Source organism: Pelobates fuscus, chromosome 13 (genome assembly GCF_036172605.1).
Source record: "Pelobates fuscus isolate aPelFus1 chromosome 13, aPelFus1.pri, whole genome shotgun sequence".
Lineage (NCBI taxonomy): Eukaryota > Metazoa > Chordata > Amphibia > Anura > Pelobatidae > Pelobates > Pelobates fuscus.
In genome coordinates this window covers 54,889,326-54,907,426 of record NC_086329.1, presented here as the reverse complement: position 1 = coordinate 54,907,426, position 18,101 = coordinate 54,889,326, and the positions used below count along the sequence as shown (strand labels likewise).

General features: G+C 39.3%; 1 protein-coding gene across 1 annotated transcript in view; it reads right to left on the bottom strand.

The window, feature by feature from the left end:
* NEMF (nuclear export mediator factor) overlaps nt 1-17,789 on the bottom strand; it is a 42,440-nt gene extending 24,651 nt beyond the window's left edge. Inside the window, exons 1-10 of the mRNA XM_063440358.1 lie at nt 17,647-17,789; nt 14,740-14,808; nt 14,433-14,535; nt 14,133-14,258; nt 10,401-10,549; nt 8,946-9,013; nt 7,589-7,675; nt 6,456-6,529; nt 5,179-5,249; nt 4,666-4,741 (exon numbers count right to left, since the gene is read on the bottom strand). Coding sequence (XP_063296428.1) covers nt 4,666-4,741; nt 5,179-5,249; nt 6,456-6,529; nt 7,589-7,675; nt 8,946-9,013; nt 10,401-10,549; nt 14,133-14,258; nt 14,433-14,535; nt 14,740-14,808; nt 17,647-17,705 — 882 coding nt within the window. The 5' untranslated portion in view covers nt 17,706-17,789. The remainder of the gene's footprint in view (nt 1-4,665; nt 4,742-5,178; nt 5,250-6,455; nt 6,530-7,588; nt 7,676-8,945; nt 9,014-10,400; nt 10,550-14,132; nt 14,259-14,432; nt 14,536-14,739; nt 14,809-17,646) is intronic.
* Between the last annotated feature and the right edge of the window lie 312 nt (nt 17,790-18,101).

Below are 18,101 nucleotides of genomic sequence, written 5' to 3'. Positions count from 1 at the left end.
TATATATACAGTGTGTTTGTGTAGTGTGTGTTTGTGTAGTGTGTGTATATAATGCAGTGTGTGTGTTTCTGTAGGTATGTAATTTGGTGGGATATTAATATTTTTTTTTTTAGTTCCCCCCCGCTTCTTACCTGACCAGGGAGATGGGATACAGCATTCCCTGGTGGTCCAGTGGTATGGAAAGTACAGAGGGGGCCCGCAGCAAGCGCTTACTTACCTTCTCAGCAGCTCCCTTCAGCTCCCCTGTGTAAATCTCGTGGCCAGCGTGCCGTGCGGAGTGTTGCCATAGTAACACGTGGCAAGCTCTGACGGCCGCGGTACTCGCGAGATTTAGACGGGGGAGCTGAAGGGAGCTGCTGGGAAGGTAAGTAAGCGCTTGCTGCGGGCCCGGCGGTCCTGGTATGTATTATCGGTATCTCTATTGGCCGATACTGTCGAAAATACTGAATATCGGCCAGACCTATAATCGGTCGATCCCTAGTCTGGAGTTTAGACAAAGGCTTGTCACATTGCCTTGTATTAATTTTAATGAACTCTAGTGATAAGATCACAGTTGCAGATTTCAGTACCAAGGGGCATTGTAACAACGACAGCGCACAAACAAATTAATATAAAATGGTAACACATAACTGGCATTGTAAAATATTAAACAAATCATCTCTATTATCTTATCAGTGTTACATAGTTACATAGCTGAAAAAAGATGTGCGTCCATCAAGTTCAGCCTCACATCGGTTTTTGGCCGTTGATCCAAAAGAAAGCAAAAAATTCAGTTTGAAACGCTTCCAAGTTTGCAACAAACTAGGAAACAAAATTCTTCTTGACTCCAGAATGGCAGTCAGATTTATCCTTGAATCCAGTTGCCATTACATCACTAATTAAAAATTATTTCCCTGAATATTATGTTTTGCAAGTATTTATCCAATTGCTGTTTAAATATCTGCGCAGACTCTGATAAAACCACCTCTTCAGACAGAAAAGTCAACATCCTTAATGTTCTTTATTTTTGAAGTGCATATGGATAAAGCAGTTACAAATGCGTTCGTCATGCCCCAAGAGCATAGATTCACGCTTTAACAATGAACAACAAAGTAACAGGACATGGCGTGGCAGTATAATGCACATTTTTTTTTTTTTTTTTGATTGCTATATAAACCAATTTTGGATACTAGTTGTTGTAAATAATGTAGAAAACATGCAAAAAACTTTGTGGTATGTCGGTTGGTTAAGTAACGTTAATGAGAATGTGGTAGTACTGCTCAATTTTGAACGATAATCAGACAATAAGGTTTCATATACAGTGTGTATGCAGTTATGCACTCTATTAAAAGTAGAGACAAGTGTGAAACAAGTTGAACAATATTAACGTCGCTAGATGGGCAATATTAAAAAACAAGATGGACGTCGCTAGATGGGCAATATTAAAAAACAATATTAACGTCGCTTGGTAGTGCTGTAAATTAAATTAACATGCTTAAGTGATGTAAAACAGAGCAGGCTTCAGCAGGACAGTTATATGTTATAGTAGGAGAGCCATTATACATATACAAAACACAGCGCGACCTCGTTTCACTTCTACACATAAACTGAAGATGCTGTGACAAGAGCTAATTAAGCTTAGAGCAAAGAACCACTGGGTAACTGCACTGGGGTATAGTAATGTATGGCAGTGGGCCGTATTCTTCATGGAGTTGCAAAAGGGATGGATGGCTCTATGCTGGGGTAAAGAATAGGAAAAAGTCAGCGTTAACCCCTTCAGACCCGTGCTAGCACCCAGTTGTGTATAAAGTGATTCAGCCAATGCCTAGTGTTGGAAAGTCTCGGTCAGTATCAACATGAGTCCTTGCTTTAAGGCTTACGGGTGTGATGTCTCCTTGCCGGGAGTCAGCTCCGGTGGTGCCTTGAGGGAAGTGCAGTCGCTCCGACATGCATTGTGTAGCGTCGCCCGCAGGGATCCGGATCATGCTGCGCTGTGTAGTCTTGTGTGTTCTGTCTATCTTGAGGACGTCCTGCCCGGGGGTGTCCTCGGTCTGAGCGTGGAGCCTCGTATGAGCTTGGTCACAAGGCTTCCGTGTTGCCCCTATAGGTAATTTCTGTCGCGGGTGCGAGGCATGGGATTGTGGATGACCCCTCCTGAGCTGTGACACCGGTCGCTCCCGGTCTCCAGCTGGGTCCATTCTTCGAGAGAAGTGTGGCTGGGGAGACTCCCGCGTTTGCTGTGAGGCTGGGCTGGGCTTTGACACTCTGAGAGGTGTTCCTGAGTGTCGGTGGGGTCGGGCTCCGGGTAGCCGGGGGCTTCTCCGGGCTTGAGGGCGTCGGGCTGGCTTCCGCGTGGTGCAGGCCTTGCGCCTGTATGGTAGTGCCGCAGCTGTCTTTGCCGTCGGATGCACTGGTGTCGCATGAGTGGGTAGCCGGTGTGCCCGGGGTCTCAGGCGGAGCCAGAATGCTTGCCAGAATTTCTCAAAGGCCGCAGCGATGGGCTCGATCTCCCGATCACCCCCTGAGTTTGTATATGTTCGTGAGGGGAGCTGGACATCCGCCATCTTTGGAGGCCATGCGGTTCCAGGGTTTTTGCTCCAGCTTGTTGACCCTGCCGAGGTGAGGTCTCGCTCTGTGGGGACCGGGATATCCCCCGCCGGTCCAAGGGGGGGGGAACAGGGCTTTACAGATTCCTGTGGCTGCCCGGAGCCCGGGGTCGGGAGCACGGCCGCCACCCCCAACACCCTGGTCGTCGACCGTAGTAGGCCGCAGGCTGTAACGCTGTGTGTTGCCATCGGGTCACCCCCGTTCAAGCTTAGGGAGTAGTCGAGGGTGTTTAGGGTGATCCTCTGGCTGCCTAATGTCGGTTTTCTCCAGGTTTGCCTCAGTTTTCCATGTAGTTTAGGTTAATGTAGCAGGAGCTTGTTACAAACACGTCCAGCCATCTTGGCTGTCAGGCCCCGCCCCCCATCCTTAATGTTCTTACTTAAAAAAAAACAACAACAAAAAAACAACCTTTCCTTTGCCTTAGACTAAATCTCCTTTAATCTCCAGATTTAAATGTGTTAAATGGACACTGTAGTCACTATAACCATTTCATCTCTTTGAATTGGTTATAGTGCCTGGAGTGCCCTGGCACTGTCCCTCCATTCAGTGTTGCACCATTTTTGTGCAGTATGCCACAAAAAAGGCCACCCACAGTCCGGCCCCTTCTGTATGTGTAGCTAAGGCAGAGATTACACACTTCCTTGTTGTCATACCCATTCATACCATCAATTGGAGCTCTGACAGGCTAAAAGCAGTCAGCTGACACTCTCAGCCAATCACAGCTGCCCAGCCTAATACTTCCTTTATAGCCAAAGCAGCACAGAGGGGATGGACTGCTGGGGACTCTTGTTTAGCATTCAAACATTAAAAACTGTTTAATGCTGAAAGAAATGATGGTGCAAGAGGACTCCAGACACTATACAGTATAATGAGATGAAGCAGATACAGTGCCTACGGTGTCCCTTAAACCTTTCTTCATAACTAAAATGTTCCTATTAATTTTGTAGCCCACCTCTGCATTTTTTCTAGTGCTCTAACATCCTTCTTTAGAACAAATTGCACAGCAAATAATTTATATTTGTCATCTGCATTGTTCCCCTTTTAATATATGTCAGCACTCTGACTATAGTAACTAAATGTTAATGTATACTATACCATCAAGAATAAAAAAAACAAATCACAATGTAAATATTCACCTTTGGTCATAAATCTAGAATGAAAGACGGTACTACCACATGCAGAATTATTGGCTAAAGTAAGAATGGTCAACAGCTCAAATTTAAATTAAGGTCAAAATAGCCAAACTGCAAAAATTATCAGTCAGCTATGCTCCATTTTGGCTACTTTGCCATTTAACGTAATATTTTGAATTCCCAACAATTCTCACTCTGGTGAATAACTCCGTTCAAATGGTACATTATATAATCTGCAGCTTATTAAACAGGCCGGTTAAACTGCAAGCAGGCTGCTCACTCCATAAAATTCACTTCATTAAAAGTCCTGTCTTCCAACATAAAAGTAAAAACCAAAAAGGTTATGGTGGGGAAAAAATTGTGATCGAAAACCTGAACCACCTGAAGTCTGTGGATAGTTAATACAATGTTAAACAAAAATCTGCACACCAGTCGAGCCATAAGACTTGCTTTTCCCACAGAAATCACAAATTTGCAATGAGGTTACTAGCGCAGAGGATTCTGGGTGGGCAAATGCAAATTAGTTCAATAAAGAATCATATTTTTGCCTCATCCATTTTAAACATGGATTCATTTGAGTCTGTGTTTGCAGTATACAACAGCTTTGAAACAACTTACAAAAAGATGCAAAGCCAGTGAACCACTCATGGACAGCTGTTTCATTGTTAATGCAAATCATCAGCATGAGGTTGGTTACTGGTTTGCTATTGAGGCTTGGTAGTGCGTGGGAAGCAAAAACCATAAAAGTAATGATTTTTGGGGGGAACTTGTGCCATTATTGATGCTTAAAGCAATACTTTATCACTAAGAATGGCAATTACATTAAGACAGCGGCCACGGAGGACGAGTGGAGCAGCAGGATCTAAAGTGGATCTTTAATTTCTTATGTTCTTCATAATATTACGCATCTATAAAGTAAATGGAGTGTAGTGAGCTTCATACTGACCTTATCAAAGGAATCAAACTCCACGAACTGGCTGTTACGATGTTGTGCAAATAGGAAAGGATGAAATTCCTCATTCCTGGAAAACAGAAAACATCTCCAGGAATTGGAGATACTCGAGAGCATCTTGTAAAGCAGAGGTTACCTACCTGTGGGTTTCCATCACCCATAAATTTAAAGGATCACTATAAATCTGAATGACGCCATCCATGCAGATCATGTCGCCAATGAGGACATGAGGAGCATTGGATTGTACCATCGTGGAGGAGGTCATGCCTCCTCCGTGACTTCAGGGGAGGCAAAGAGGTAAAAGGTGAGTACAACTTTAATTTCTTTTCAAATTTTTACTGCAAACAGGGGGAGCTGAGAAGACCAATGTAGAGCTAGGTAGAGGGACACTGTAGTGTCAATAATATTACTGTTCCTTTAAGCCAGCAACTAGCAAAGCATCATGGGAATGGTAGTCACATACTGGATATCTCATGGTTAAAAAAAAATAAACAAACAATAACTCACGTGAGAATGTCTTCAGGCTCTTTATTTGGCTCCAGACAAGGCTTTTTCTCCCTCTTCTGGATGATGTAGCCCTGTGGGTGTTAAACACATATTTACATGGATTATTCAATGAGGACATGCTTTTCTTTGCTCCATAGAGGACAAAACATGTATTGGGGCTTAACTTGACTGGGGCACAAAGGTGGCATCCTGAAGTTTAGATGATTTAGAACGAGTGACCGCTAAAACAATCCTGTTATTTCAAGTTTTAAAACCTGTAGCAACTGTTTACCGATGGTATACATCAGGGCTGTCCAACCTGCGGCCCCCCAGATGTTGCTGAACTACAACTCCCATGATTCCCTGGCTATCTGTTTCATTGAAAGAATCATGGGAGTTGTAGTTCAGCAACATCTGGGGGGCCGCAGGTTGGACAGCCCTGATGTATACCATCGGTAAACAGTTGCTACATTATCATTATTATTGCCATTTATATAGCGCCAACAGATTTCGTAGCGCATTAGTGCAGTCTTCATAGGTATCAGGTATAAAACACACACCTCCAGCACTGATAAAGCCAAAACACTTAGCTTTGATACTTGTTTAAAATTAACTAGATTGTGGTCGCATGAAACAGCTTCCCCAGGAGACTGTCTCCGTAAGTTCCCCCAAAACTACAATTTACCTTGTAAACTTAAGTTCGGTTCTTCTAGCCTTCCACACCATTGAGGGAGACACCCAGAGAGCCTTATAACATGTTTGCATTTTATATGGTGTGACAATATTACACATCTTTTAGATCATAGCTGGATCCCCAAGTATACAAGGTTGGCAGACTTTGTAGCATTTAAATACCTTAGGAAATTAGTAGCACCTCTGAGAACCGGTGGAACACATACAGCCGGTGCATTCCACCCACCACTTAAAGGGATTTGTATTTCAGCCAGCTAGAAGTATTCATAAGTGATAAAAGCTGAAATCCAAGAAACAACTGTTCTGAGCAAAGAGAGATTTCTGCTAATATGCCCCTCCCCCTACATTTTATTCCTTAAAGTGATGGGGTAAACATGTTGCGATTCCATAAAGCTGTATTAGAGATTCCTGATTGGCCAAGATACTTTTTCGAGTGAGCGAAACTCAAGGCTGGTAAGGATTTATTCAAATATAAGGAACTTTAAAACTTTCTTGTGTTTGCATATATTTAAAGCATGATCTCTGCAACGCATTAGAAATGCAAGTCAAAAGCATTCCTTTAATAATTTCAGGATGCGGATACCTTACATGGCAAAACAGGTTACCTTTCCTTGAAAGTTTGCCGTCATAGCCATGTATTCCTCTGCTTTCCTTAAAGCTGCATGAACCTTCTCCAAATCTTTAAAATGGAGAGAAAAAAAAAACACAAGTGTAAATAGAAATACAATAATTTGCAGAATTTTACATATTTCTATTTTACTACTCTAATATGGTTATTTACTAATGTGAGAATTCAAAGTGAATTTCAAATTTAAGGCCAAAGTAACTAAACTGGAAGCATAGTCGACTGAGAATTGTTCCAGTTCTCCTGGTTTTACCTTGAATTTCAAATTCACTTTGACTTCTCAATTTAGTGAATAACCCCATAAGTGTTTGTAACCAGGTTCTTTGTGTTCCACCTTTTTATCCTCATCTACTAGCTCTGGTAGTCATGTGATTTCAGTCTCCATTTTGAAACAACTGGCCTACAGGCTGATTTTGAAACTCCACCTTCACCTCTGAGGATTTATTTTCTTTTTAACCCAGCAATTACAATTTCTAGTTCTTATGGAACTATTCCTACCCCGTATGTTAATAACGGCTATCATAAGGATTCACGTTTCCCAATTGTGGCAACTGTTTTTGTAAAACATCTCTTGGTAAAGGCAGCCATCTTGCAAAATAGTGTACCAGAAGGCCACCTTAAATCATATTTAAATCATAGTTGAATCCCATGAATGCACATTGACTATTAGACATGAATGCTGTGTGCACATTGATGGACTCCAAGGTATGAAAAAGGAAAATTTATTAGAACCCTAATGTCCAGAATCAACTTTTCGACCAGGATGATCATTCCGGTTGAAATGTTGCTGCTGGACATTTGGGCTCTAATAAATTTACAGTTTTCATACCTCGGAGTGTCTGAATCTTTCTCTCTCTTGCAAATTTGATCTGAGACTTGGTGCGGATTCCTGGTTTGGTTGCACCAAGGATTTCTTATTTGGATGAGTGTAGTTCCGGGTTTGGTTTTGTACACATTCACCGAGTTATGCTAAGCCACCCTTTCCCAGGACCTGATGGGTTTTCAAGCCTTGTACCATACAAGAAATGTCAGAACGTTGTCAATTGGCGCCATTTGGTAGCATGAGGCGATTTCAGTTGTAATTCTGGTCCTTCTCATTGCAACGCCACTGACCTGAGTCTCCTGAAAGCTGCTCAAGCTTGATATTGCCAGACATGCCCATTTCTAGAAGACAATGTTCTATCAGGGTTGCTCCATAGGCTGCATAGACAAAACATAAAAAAATAATGATACAGCAAATATGAATGATCAGATACGCGTGAAATAAGATGCAAACACTGAATGCAAGGAATACTCCCAAAATATTATTGACAAGAAGCAAAACGATACAAAACACAAAAAAACTGTTCCGCCAAATACTGTGTGTATAAAGTCCAAAAGAAAAATTATTTGGAAGATCCTGGCTTGGAATTGTCCAGGCTTCAGTTGGTGAGGAGTATATGTAACAAAACAGAAAATGATCAATAATAGTGCAGATAGTCAAATACCTAGTTTAGGACACACAACAAGGATTTGTGGGATCACACTCACATTTGTTAGAGCTACAGAGCAGCTCTGAGTAAAACAGCATACAGCGGTATAATCCCCACTGGTGGATATGAAGCTCTTAAGGGGTAAGTCTCACAGCATCCAGATGAATATAAAAAGCAAACAATAGTGCTTACTGAGTAAAACCAAAAACAGGTAAAAATATAAATGGTAATTTAATCACATTTAGTAGAACAGTAACACCGCTCAAGAGATCGCACTTGGGTGGTATGATCCCCACCAAGGATATTATGTTGAGTAGATTCTCTTGAAGGCAATTCTTGCCAGGGATTGGATGTAGAGTATATCCTTCAGGAGTTTGTTTTAAAAGTGCCAAGAATAATAAAAATAATAAAGTATAATAAATGGTCTTGCACTATAAAATAGGTATAAGCCAAATAAACTGTAATGCTTTAAAACTATACTAAAATACACAACGTGTTTCGCCAAATAAGGTGCTTTTTCAAGTGTTGTGTGTGTTTACATATACTCATCACCAACTGAAGCCTGAATGATTCCAAGCCAAGATCTTCCAAAGAATTGTTTTATTGGACTTTATACGCGCAGTATTCAGCGCAACATGTTTTTTTGTGTTTTGTATGGAAATGAATGAGCCTACGATTTTCCATAATTAAAGCAACACACAATGTACATGCTGATTAATAGTATTTTATGGATTTTACCCTCATTCTATCATCTTCATCACATTAAAAAAAAAAAAAAAAAAAACTTTAATTTCTGATCTCTCATTGGCTGAGCTGCATTAGGACACTGCATACTTCCAATCAGGAAGACAGTTTGTGAAAAGTGAAGGTATTGTTTAGGGGGAAGGCGTCTACTGCAGATACCGGCAAAACTAAAGAAAGGTTTAACGTGGAGAAAAGTACTGCATGAATATGAGGTGAAAACTTATGAGAATGTTCCGTTAAATAAAAACACATACGTAGGTGTGGATTAAGGACCCTCTTCAGATGGTCCCCTTTTTGTCCGTTTGTGATAATCTCTTTTAATCTGAAGAAACAAAAAGATACAGTCAATCTCCAAAATACCAGGAGAGTAATTTGGCATTTTAATGAGTAATAATAAGTTTTCAAAGAATACAAATTATCCACTATGATGTAGGATTGATTATAACCACAGCTGAGCATTCACCCTGATCCGCCTCAGTATGGTAATCCGACCCAATATGCTAACCAGGAATGATCAGAAACAGACAACTGAATCTCAATGTATGGGCCAACATAGCTTAGATGGCAAATCACTTGCAGTATCAAGTTAAAGATTTTGCCAATTTGGTCTAAAATGTGCCATTCCTCTGTCAGTGGTAAACGTACATGATATATGATCTCTATGATTAGATGTATATGTTATATGATCTCTATGATTAGATGTATATGTTATATGATCTCTATGATTAGATGTATATGTTATATGATCTCTATGATTAGATGTATATGTTATATGATCTCTATGATTAGATGTATCAATGCCGTTTGCTCGGCAGTGGGAATAACGTACTGTCGATTACGGAAAACTGACAGGTAAGGCTTCAGTTAATATCTTCACATAAGCCAGTCATAGACACACAATTCCTGTGAAGGTGCTTTACAGACCAGAATGACCACATGCTAACAAGTATTAAAGGGAAATAAACATGGAGATATTTTGCTGGGGAATTTTTATGTGTCTGTTTTTATTTTTTATTTAAATAAAGTTTCTGTTTGAATTTTTCTTTGTATTTTTGAAGCATGCATATATACACACTCATTATTATTTAATTTCAGTGCACACCTCACGTTCCCTCCCTGAACACTGCCATTTTAAAGTTATCGTTGACTTGAAACAGTGTTTACTCAAAAGTAATCATTCTGTTTTGTCTGGCAACGAGTTTACAAGGCTCACAAAAAACAACAAAATTACACCCTAATGCAACAGCTACCAAGGAGCATTGCATGCGAGCAAACCAATTATGATGCAATGTGAATGTGTGGCTGGGCAAATTAGAGTTATCTTTGGCTACCAAGAGGATCTGAAGTGCACATTGAGCTTCGAAATCTACTAACCAGACCCCCAACACTAACCCTTACAATGCTACATTAAATATGTACCACAGCTCAGACTCTACAATCCAATTTGTGGGCCCTGACTTGCCAAACTACTTCCTGCTGTGGGCAAAGCTCAAAATCTGATGACGTAAGGAGTGGATTTTACAAAATGCCCTATAAAATGGAGTATCTAATTTATCTTCTCCTATTTTGGATTGGCTGTGTTATCATAATTTTTAATACATTATCAATGCAATGCCTTTAACAAACAGAAAATAGGGCAATACCAGCATACAGTGCCCTTAAAATGAAAAGAGTAATTCTTTTGTAACATAATCTTAGGTTATATTTACTTTTCTACGGCAAGGAGCGGTTCTGTCGGTTTGGCGTTATCAACAGGATATCGTTCTCGGACAGCAAATTTCACGTCATCGGCTTCGTCTGTCCGAAACCTCAGGATGTTCAAAATGAGATATTCGAAGTCTGTAAGAACAATGTTGCCCTGGAACGACACTGTACAGTCAGCAGTGGGACTTCCAGACAAATGGCTCGCTCCTGTACTACTTCAGACTACTCGAAATTGAAAGGACCAGAAGTAAATACATTATAATGGCATGACGTGTAGCTTCTGGGTGGAGCACTAAAGATTTAGGAAATGTAATTATCCAATCGAAAAATCGATCTAATGTATCAAGCTATCCATTGTAGTTTAAACAAACATTATTTGAAGCTGTGAGATACTCACACACAACACACTATACTGCTACTGTTAAAGTGAGAATGAGAATTGTGAAAAGTTCAATAAGGATTAAAGTTTTTTAAACAACAGCAGCAAAATTTGAAAGATTCCATGTAGGTCTGCAAATCAATATGCATTCAGTTTGACCAAAAATCTCGATAAACTTAAATACTTCTCTATGAGAAGTCTTTGATTGGATCACGTGAGGGCAGGGATGTTGTCGGACGGAGCCGTAGAAAGTACTGCTGGGAGCTTCCACCAACGCTGAATTTCAGAAAACTTTAATTCTTTTTTTTTTTTTTTAATTGGGTGAGGTGTATAGAGCATTATAAATTTAAAAACAAAATTACGGATAGAGTAACTCTTTAATTGTCACGTATTCATCCACTTATAGAAATGTGGTTAATGACATTTACTGTCCACACAGGAAAAGTTGTGCCGAGCAGCAACCTAATCCACAGAAGGGTTAATGCTGAGCAGCAATTGTGCAAATTAAACCTGGTGTCACATATTCATCCGCTTATAGAAATGTGGTTAACCCCTTCAGGACGGAGTCAATAGTGCACGTTCTGATCAAAACAAAACGTAAACAAAAACTAGAATTTGCGCTATATGTCTGTTCAACCGTAATTCACCTCTTTCATATTAAATGCACCCACCCTTATTATATATCATTTTGTTCAGGAGAAACAGGGCTTTCATTTCATATAAAATATTTATATATTAAACAATTTATTATGAATAAAATAAAAAAAAAACTGTGAGAAATGTAAGTTTTTTTTTCTAAATTTGTAGTTTCGCCTCACATTTTAGCTGTAAATGTCATAATACTGTTAGGTTTTACTGCAACAAAATGCACATATTTGTAATCAGTGATGTCTCACGAGTACAACAGTACCCCCCATTAACAGGTTTTATGTTGTTTTGGAAAGTTACAGGGTCAAATATAGAACGTTCCATTTTCAAATAGAAATTTGCCAGATTAGTAATGTTACCTTTGAGACGTGTGGTAGCCCAGGAATGAGAATTACCCCCAAAATGGCATACCATTTGAAAAAGTAGACAACCCAAGGTATTGAACGTGGGGTATGTTTAGTCTTTTTTAGTAGCCACTTAGTCACAAACACTGGCCAAAGTTAGCGTTCATATTTGTTTTTGTGTGAAAAAAACAAAAATCGAATATTTGGCCAGTGTTTGTGACTAAGTGGCTACTAAAAATGACTGGACATACCCCATTTGCAATACCTTGGGTTGTCTACTTTTGCAAATGGTATGCCATCATGGGGGTAATTCTTATTCCTGGGCTACCATACGGTCTCAAAGGCAACATAACTAATCTGGCAAATTTTAATGTCAAAAAAATGAAATGCAAGCCTTATATGTGACTCTCTAACTTTCCAAAACACCATAAAACCTGTACATGGGGGTACTGTTATTCTCGGGAGATTTCACTAAATACAAATATTAGTGTTTTAAAACAGTAAAACATATTACAACAATAATATAGTCCATAAAAGTGGCGTTTGTTTGTAAAAAATGGAAAAAACGTCACTTTTACTTAAAATATCATCGTTGTAATACAATTTACCAGTTTTAAACACTAATATTTGAGTTCAGCTAAGTCTCCCGAGTAAAACAGTACCCCCTATATACAGGTTTTATGGTGTCTTGGAGAGTTACAGGGTCAAATATAGTGCTTGCGAATTAAATTCTCTGCACTTTCTCCCTGTGTTGTCAGGCATGTCAATCACATTTTAACTAATCAAATGACATAATTATGTTAAAAAATTACTTAAATATACACGTAGAATTTTAATATATATGCATTTATAGGTATTTAAATTCTACGTGTATACTAATGTAATCTTTTATGTAATTATATGTATTTATCTCTCTCTCTATATCTATATCTATATATATCTATATATATATATATATATATATATATATATATATATATATATATATATATATATATATTTGCGGTTATTTGTATTTTATATATAGATAGATATATATAGAATGTCATTCTAAGTGTATTCTGTTTCCAATATATATATATATATTAATAACAAAATACAGTTAGAATGAAATTACATATGAATATATAATTTATTTTAAATTTTGTTTCAATATTTTATTTAATTATTTTATTTATTTATTATTGTAATTATATGTATATATATATATATATGTAGATCTATTATAAATATACATATTATATATATGTAACGTCATTCTAAGTGTATTTTAATACTAATATATATACTAATATTAATATTAAAATACATTATGTATGACGTTACATATATAGAGTATGTATACATATTATATATATATATATATATATATATATATATATATATATATATAAATACTTTTATTTTATTTTAACATGTGTATTTAATTTTTTTTTATACTTTCCTACCAGCAGGGGGACTGTCTAATATTTTAGACAGTCCCCCTGCTGGCAGATCCATAGCCAGCTATAGGGGGCCATGTGATCGCTCTTTGAGAGCGATCACATGGCCCCCGGGGGCCTCATTTGCCGGAGGGGGGCTGCCTGTGCTCTCAGGCAGCCCCCCAGAAGAGGATCGCGGCGGAGGTGAGTACGCCGGACCTCCAGGGGCTGCAAGCCGTTACGGCGTTCTATGCCGCCGCAACGGCTTTGAAGCCCTTTAAAGCCGCGACGGCATAGAACGCCGTAACGGCGCTAAGGGGTTAATGACATTTACTGTCCACACAGGAAAAGTTGTGCCGAGCAGCAACCTAATCCACAGAAGGGTTAATGCTGAGCAGCAATTATGCAAATTAAACCTGGTAACTGACTTTGGGGTCAAAGGCCGGTTACAGCCTATCAGATCTAGAGGAGGGGTATTTAGGCCCAGTTCTCATCCTGCTCAGTGCCCTGTCGTGGTTTCCCTTGTGGTTATCCGAGAGCGCGTTCCTGTTATTAGTTTTATACCTGTTTTTTTACTTTGTTTATTGACTTCTCTATATTCTGGTATCCTGACTCCTGGCTTTCCTCATCGCTGCGTCCCTTTCTGTGTTCCCTGACCTCGGCTAGTATTTTGACTATTCTATGTACGTTAAATCCGGCCATTCTAAGGACCGGTAATACGTTACTTATTTGTTATCTGTGCTATACAGTTCTACGTGCTGGATCAGACAGTAATCCTGACATTAATACTGTGAAACTGTGTTATATATTCATACAAATCGCACATTGCTGTGAGCTTTAAAGCTCTGTAATTCACTGTGTTTTTAAACTACATATTCAGCAGCTCAAAAAGCTATATTTAAAGAGCTAAATATTCTCCCATCAATAAATTATGCACCCACTTACCCGATCATATAATTCCACAATGATATGATAAGCCGCTTCATCTGAACCAAATTGGAAATCCACAATCCTGTCCACTCCCAACTGCTTAACACTGACCAGCCTCCGGGATTTCAGATGTTTCCGGCACTAAACAGAAGGGGATGGAGGAAAGTTTAAAGCATTTTTTTCTTGAAGTTTCTTTAGGATGGAAATAAAACATATGGAAGTAAAGGTAAGGCATGTATAGGGCGTAGAGGAGGAGCAGAAAAGGAAGATCGGAGAAGTGTAAAGAGGGTATTAGGAAATCTCCTCTCCTCTTACCTTCATTGCAAACCCTGATGGCATCATATTTTTGGGCCATTCAAACTCTGTAGTGTGAATTCGTATGCCAGATTCCAGTAAAAGCATGGCTTTCGCATCTGGCCTGTTGATTAAAAAAATTGAAAATGGAAAAGAGGAACGATTTAAAAAAAAAAAAAAAAACAATACTGCAACATTAGGTAAAGACTGAGGTTGCACCCACAGACTGCCTGCACAATAACTACTACAATGAGCTGCAGGAGTTATGGTACAATGAGTACATCATTAAACATAATATAAGAGAATATCCCAAAAAGAAGAATCTTACTTTTGCAGTCGAATGAGATATGTTTTATTGTCCACATCATAAACGTTATTGACTCTCATCCCCAGTAAACTGAAAAAAAAAAAAAAACACCACACAAAATGCATTAGTGAAATTGTAGTCACAGAACAGTATATAACGAGAACATGCATGGCTCAAGCTCTCATCACTCTTGTGCAGTTGTGATGCCCTTGTTGACTAAATACATTATTAGGACAAACATTAAAGATAATAAAAAGAGGAACTTGGGGACGATCCCAAAGCACTATCATGGTTATTCATTAAACTCTGATTTCTAGCAAATCAAATCTAAATGGTAAAATGTACGTGAAAACATTAGGATCAGAGTTTGACTATTTTGTTTAAAGGGACACTATACGCACCCAATGTTTACATTGCAGCACTAAGTCTGCCTCCAGTGGTTTTTAACCCTTTATTTAATGTGGAGGAGAGGGGACTGGGGAGGGTGAGGGAGAGGGGACTGGGGAGGGTGAGCGATAGTGCCAGTAATATAGCTTTGTATTCCTGGTACTATTGTATCCCATTACAGGACAACTGTAACCTCAAAACTATTTTTAACATAATAATCCGATCATCAATAATTGAAAGGAAAATAGTTTTTTAATTAAATTAAGTTTATGTAAAATAAAATACATTTAAAAAAAAAACAAAATTTAAAAACGTATCATTACTTTTAGTAAATGACCGGATAATTCAACCATATACACGCACCTTGGGTCGGAGAATGTTAAAAAAAAAAACAAAAAAAAAAACGACCGTTCGTCTCTATGGTCTTTCCTGCTTCACTCCCTGCAGGGAAGTGGGGAAGATTATAAAGACTGTTTTCAAACACTGTCTGACTCTGACCCAAGGCACATGTATACAGCTGACGGATCTGGGCATTGGGATGAGTTTCTCATTTGTTTTTACATGTATTTCCTTTCAAAAGTTGATGAAATGAACATTATATGAAAATTTGTTATGATGTGACAGTTGTCCTTTACATTTGCCAATGGGATTTAATTCTCTAACAATTGGAATTTAGTGAACAATTTTATATGCTTATTAACACAGGTTTTATTACCCCTGTATGGATATACAGTGACTCCTACCTTACAGTACAGTGTGTCACAGATACACAGTAACCAATACATTGATTGGTATGGATGTATAACAGATATTATAATGTGTCTCTCTATGTTATGATTATATAACACATATGGGAATGGCTGTTTCCTTTGATTACAATGTATGCTCTTTGGGATGAAGCTTCCTTAGAGCACATTGTATGCTAACGAAATACAATAACACATATGGGGAAGGTTGCTTCCTTGCAGCATGTTAAATGTTATGGATATATAATAACAGATATGGGGAAGGTTGCTTCCTTGCAGCATGTTAAATGTTATGGATATATAATAACACATATGGGGAAGGTTGCTTCCTTGGAGCATGTTGTATGCTATGGAGACATAACAGCACATATGTGATTGATTCCTTCGAGCACATAGTATGGTACAATAACATGTGAAAGCCTGGGTAATTAGAGCACATTGAATGCTACTGATACATAATAACACGTGATTAATCAATGTTCCTTGCAGCACACTGCATGCCATGGGCATATAATACACGGATGTTGGTTACAGCACACTGCATGCCATGGACATATAATACATGGATGTTGGTTACAGCACACTGCATGCCATGGACATATAATACATGGATGTTGGTTACAGCACACTGCATGCCATGGGCATATAATACATGGATGTTGGTTACAGCACACTGCATGCCATGGGCATATAATACATGGATGTTGGTTACACTGCATGCCATGGGCATATAATACACGGATGTTGGTTACACTGCATGCCATGGGCATATAATACACGGATGTTGGTTACAGCACACTGCATGCCATGGACATATAATACATGGATGTTGGTTACAGCACACTGCATGCCATGGGCATATAATACATGGATGTTGGTTACACTGCATGCCATGGGCATATAATACATGGATGTTGGTTACAGCACACTGCATGCCATGGGCATATAATACATGGATGTTGGTTACAGCACACTGCATGCCATGGGCATATAATACATGGATGTTGGTTACACTGCATGCCATGGACATATAATACATGGATGTTGGTTACAGCACACTGCATGCCATGGGCATATAATACATGGATGTTGGTTACAGCACACTGCATGCCATGGACATATAATACATGGATGTTGGTTACAGCACACTGCATGCCATGGGCATATAATACATGGATGTTGGTTACAGCACACTGCATGCCATGGGCATATAATACATGGATGTTGGTTACAGCACACTGCATGCCATAGGCATATAATACATGGATGTTGGTTACAGCACACTGCATGCCATGGGCATATAATACATGGATGTTGGTTACAGCACACTGCATGCCATGGGCATATAATACATGGATGTTGGTTACAGCACACTGCATGCCATGGGCATATAATACATGGATGTTGGTTACAGCACACTGCATGCCATGGGCATATAATACATGGATGTTGGTTACAGCACACTGCATGCCATGGGCATATAATACATGGATGTTGGTTACAGCACACTGCATGCCATGGGCATATAATACATGGATGTTGGTTACAGCACACTGCATGCCATGGGCATATAATACATGGATGTTGGTTACAGCACACTACATGCCATGGGCATATAATACATGGATGTTGGTTACAGCACACTGCATGCCATGGGCATATAATACATGGATGTTGGTTACAGCACACTGCATGCCATGGGCATATAATACATGGATGTTGGTTACACTGCATGCTATGTACATATAATAAGCAGTTCTCTCAGGTAGGGGCTGGGTATGGGATGGCATGTCACCTGTCATTTAGCTCTGCAATGACAGCCCGGATGTCTATGGTGTTGAATCTGTTCTTCATGTTGCTCCAGGTTGCTGCAGATCAGGGCTATACCCAGCGCACTGTCTTCACATTCAGCACTGGAGGTGAACCCTGACCCAACCGGGTCACGTGGACAAGCTGCAGCTACAGCAGCTCATGCAGGACATTCCTATGACGAGTCAAAATGCGAACAGCGACCCCGCCTGGTGACTGACAGTATAACCTCGCTTACATAGCAGCTACCCACAGCTCGGACAGAGCTATTCCATCCACTAAACAGCGACCCCGCCTGGTGACTGACAGTATAACACCCACTCAGGCACATATTTACCACTTTATTCCAGCAGGGGGCAGTGACACTCACTAACAATCCATCTAAATGCTCTAACCATCAGAACTCAATTAAAACTATACATATATATAATAATCCCAAGT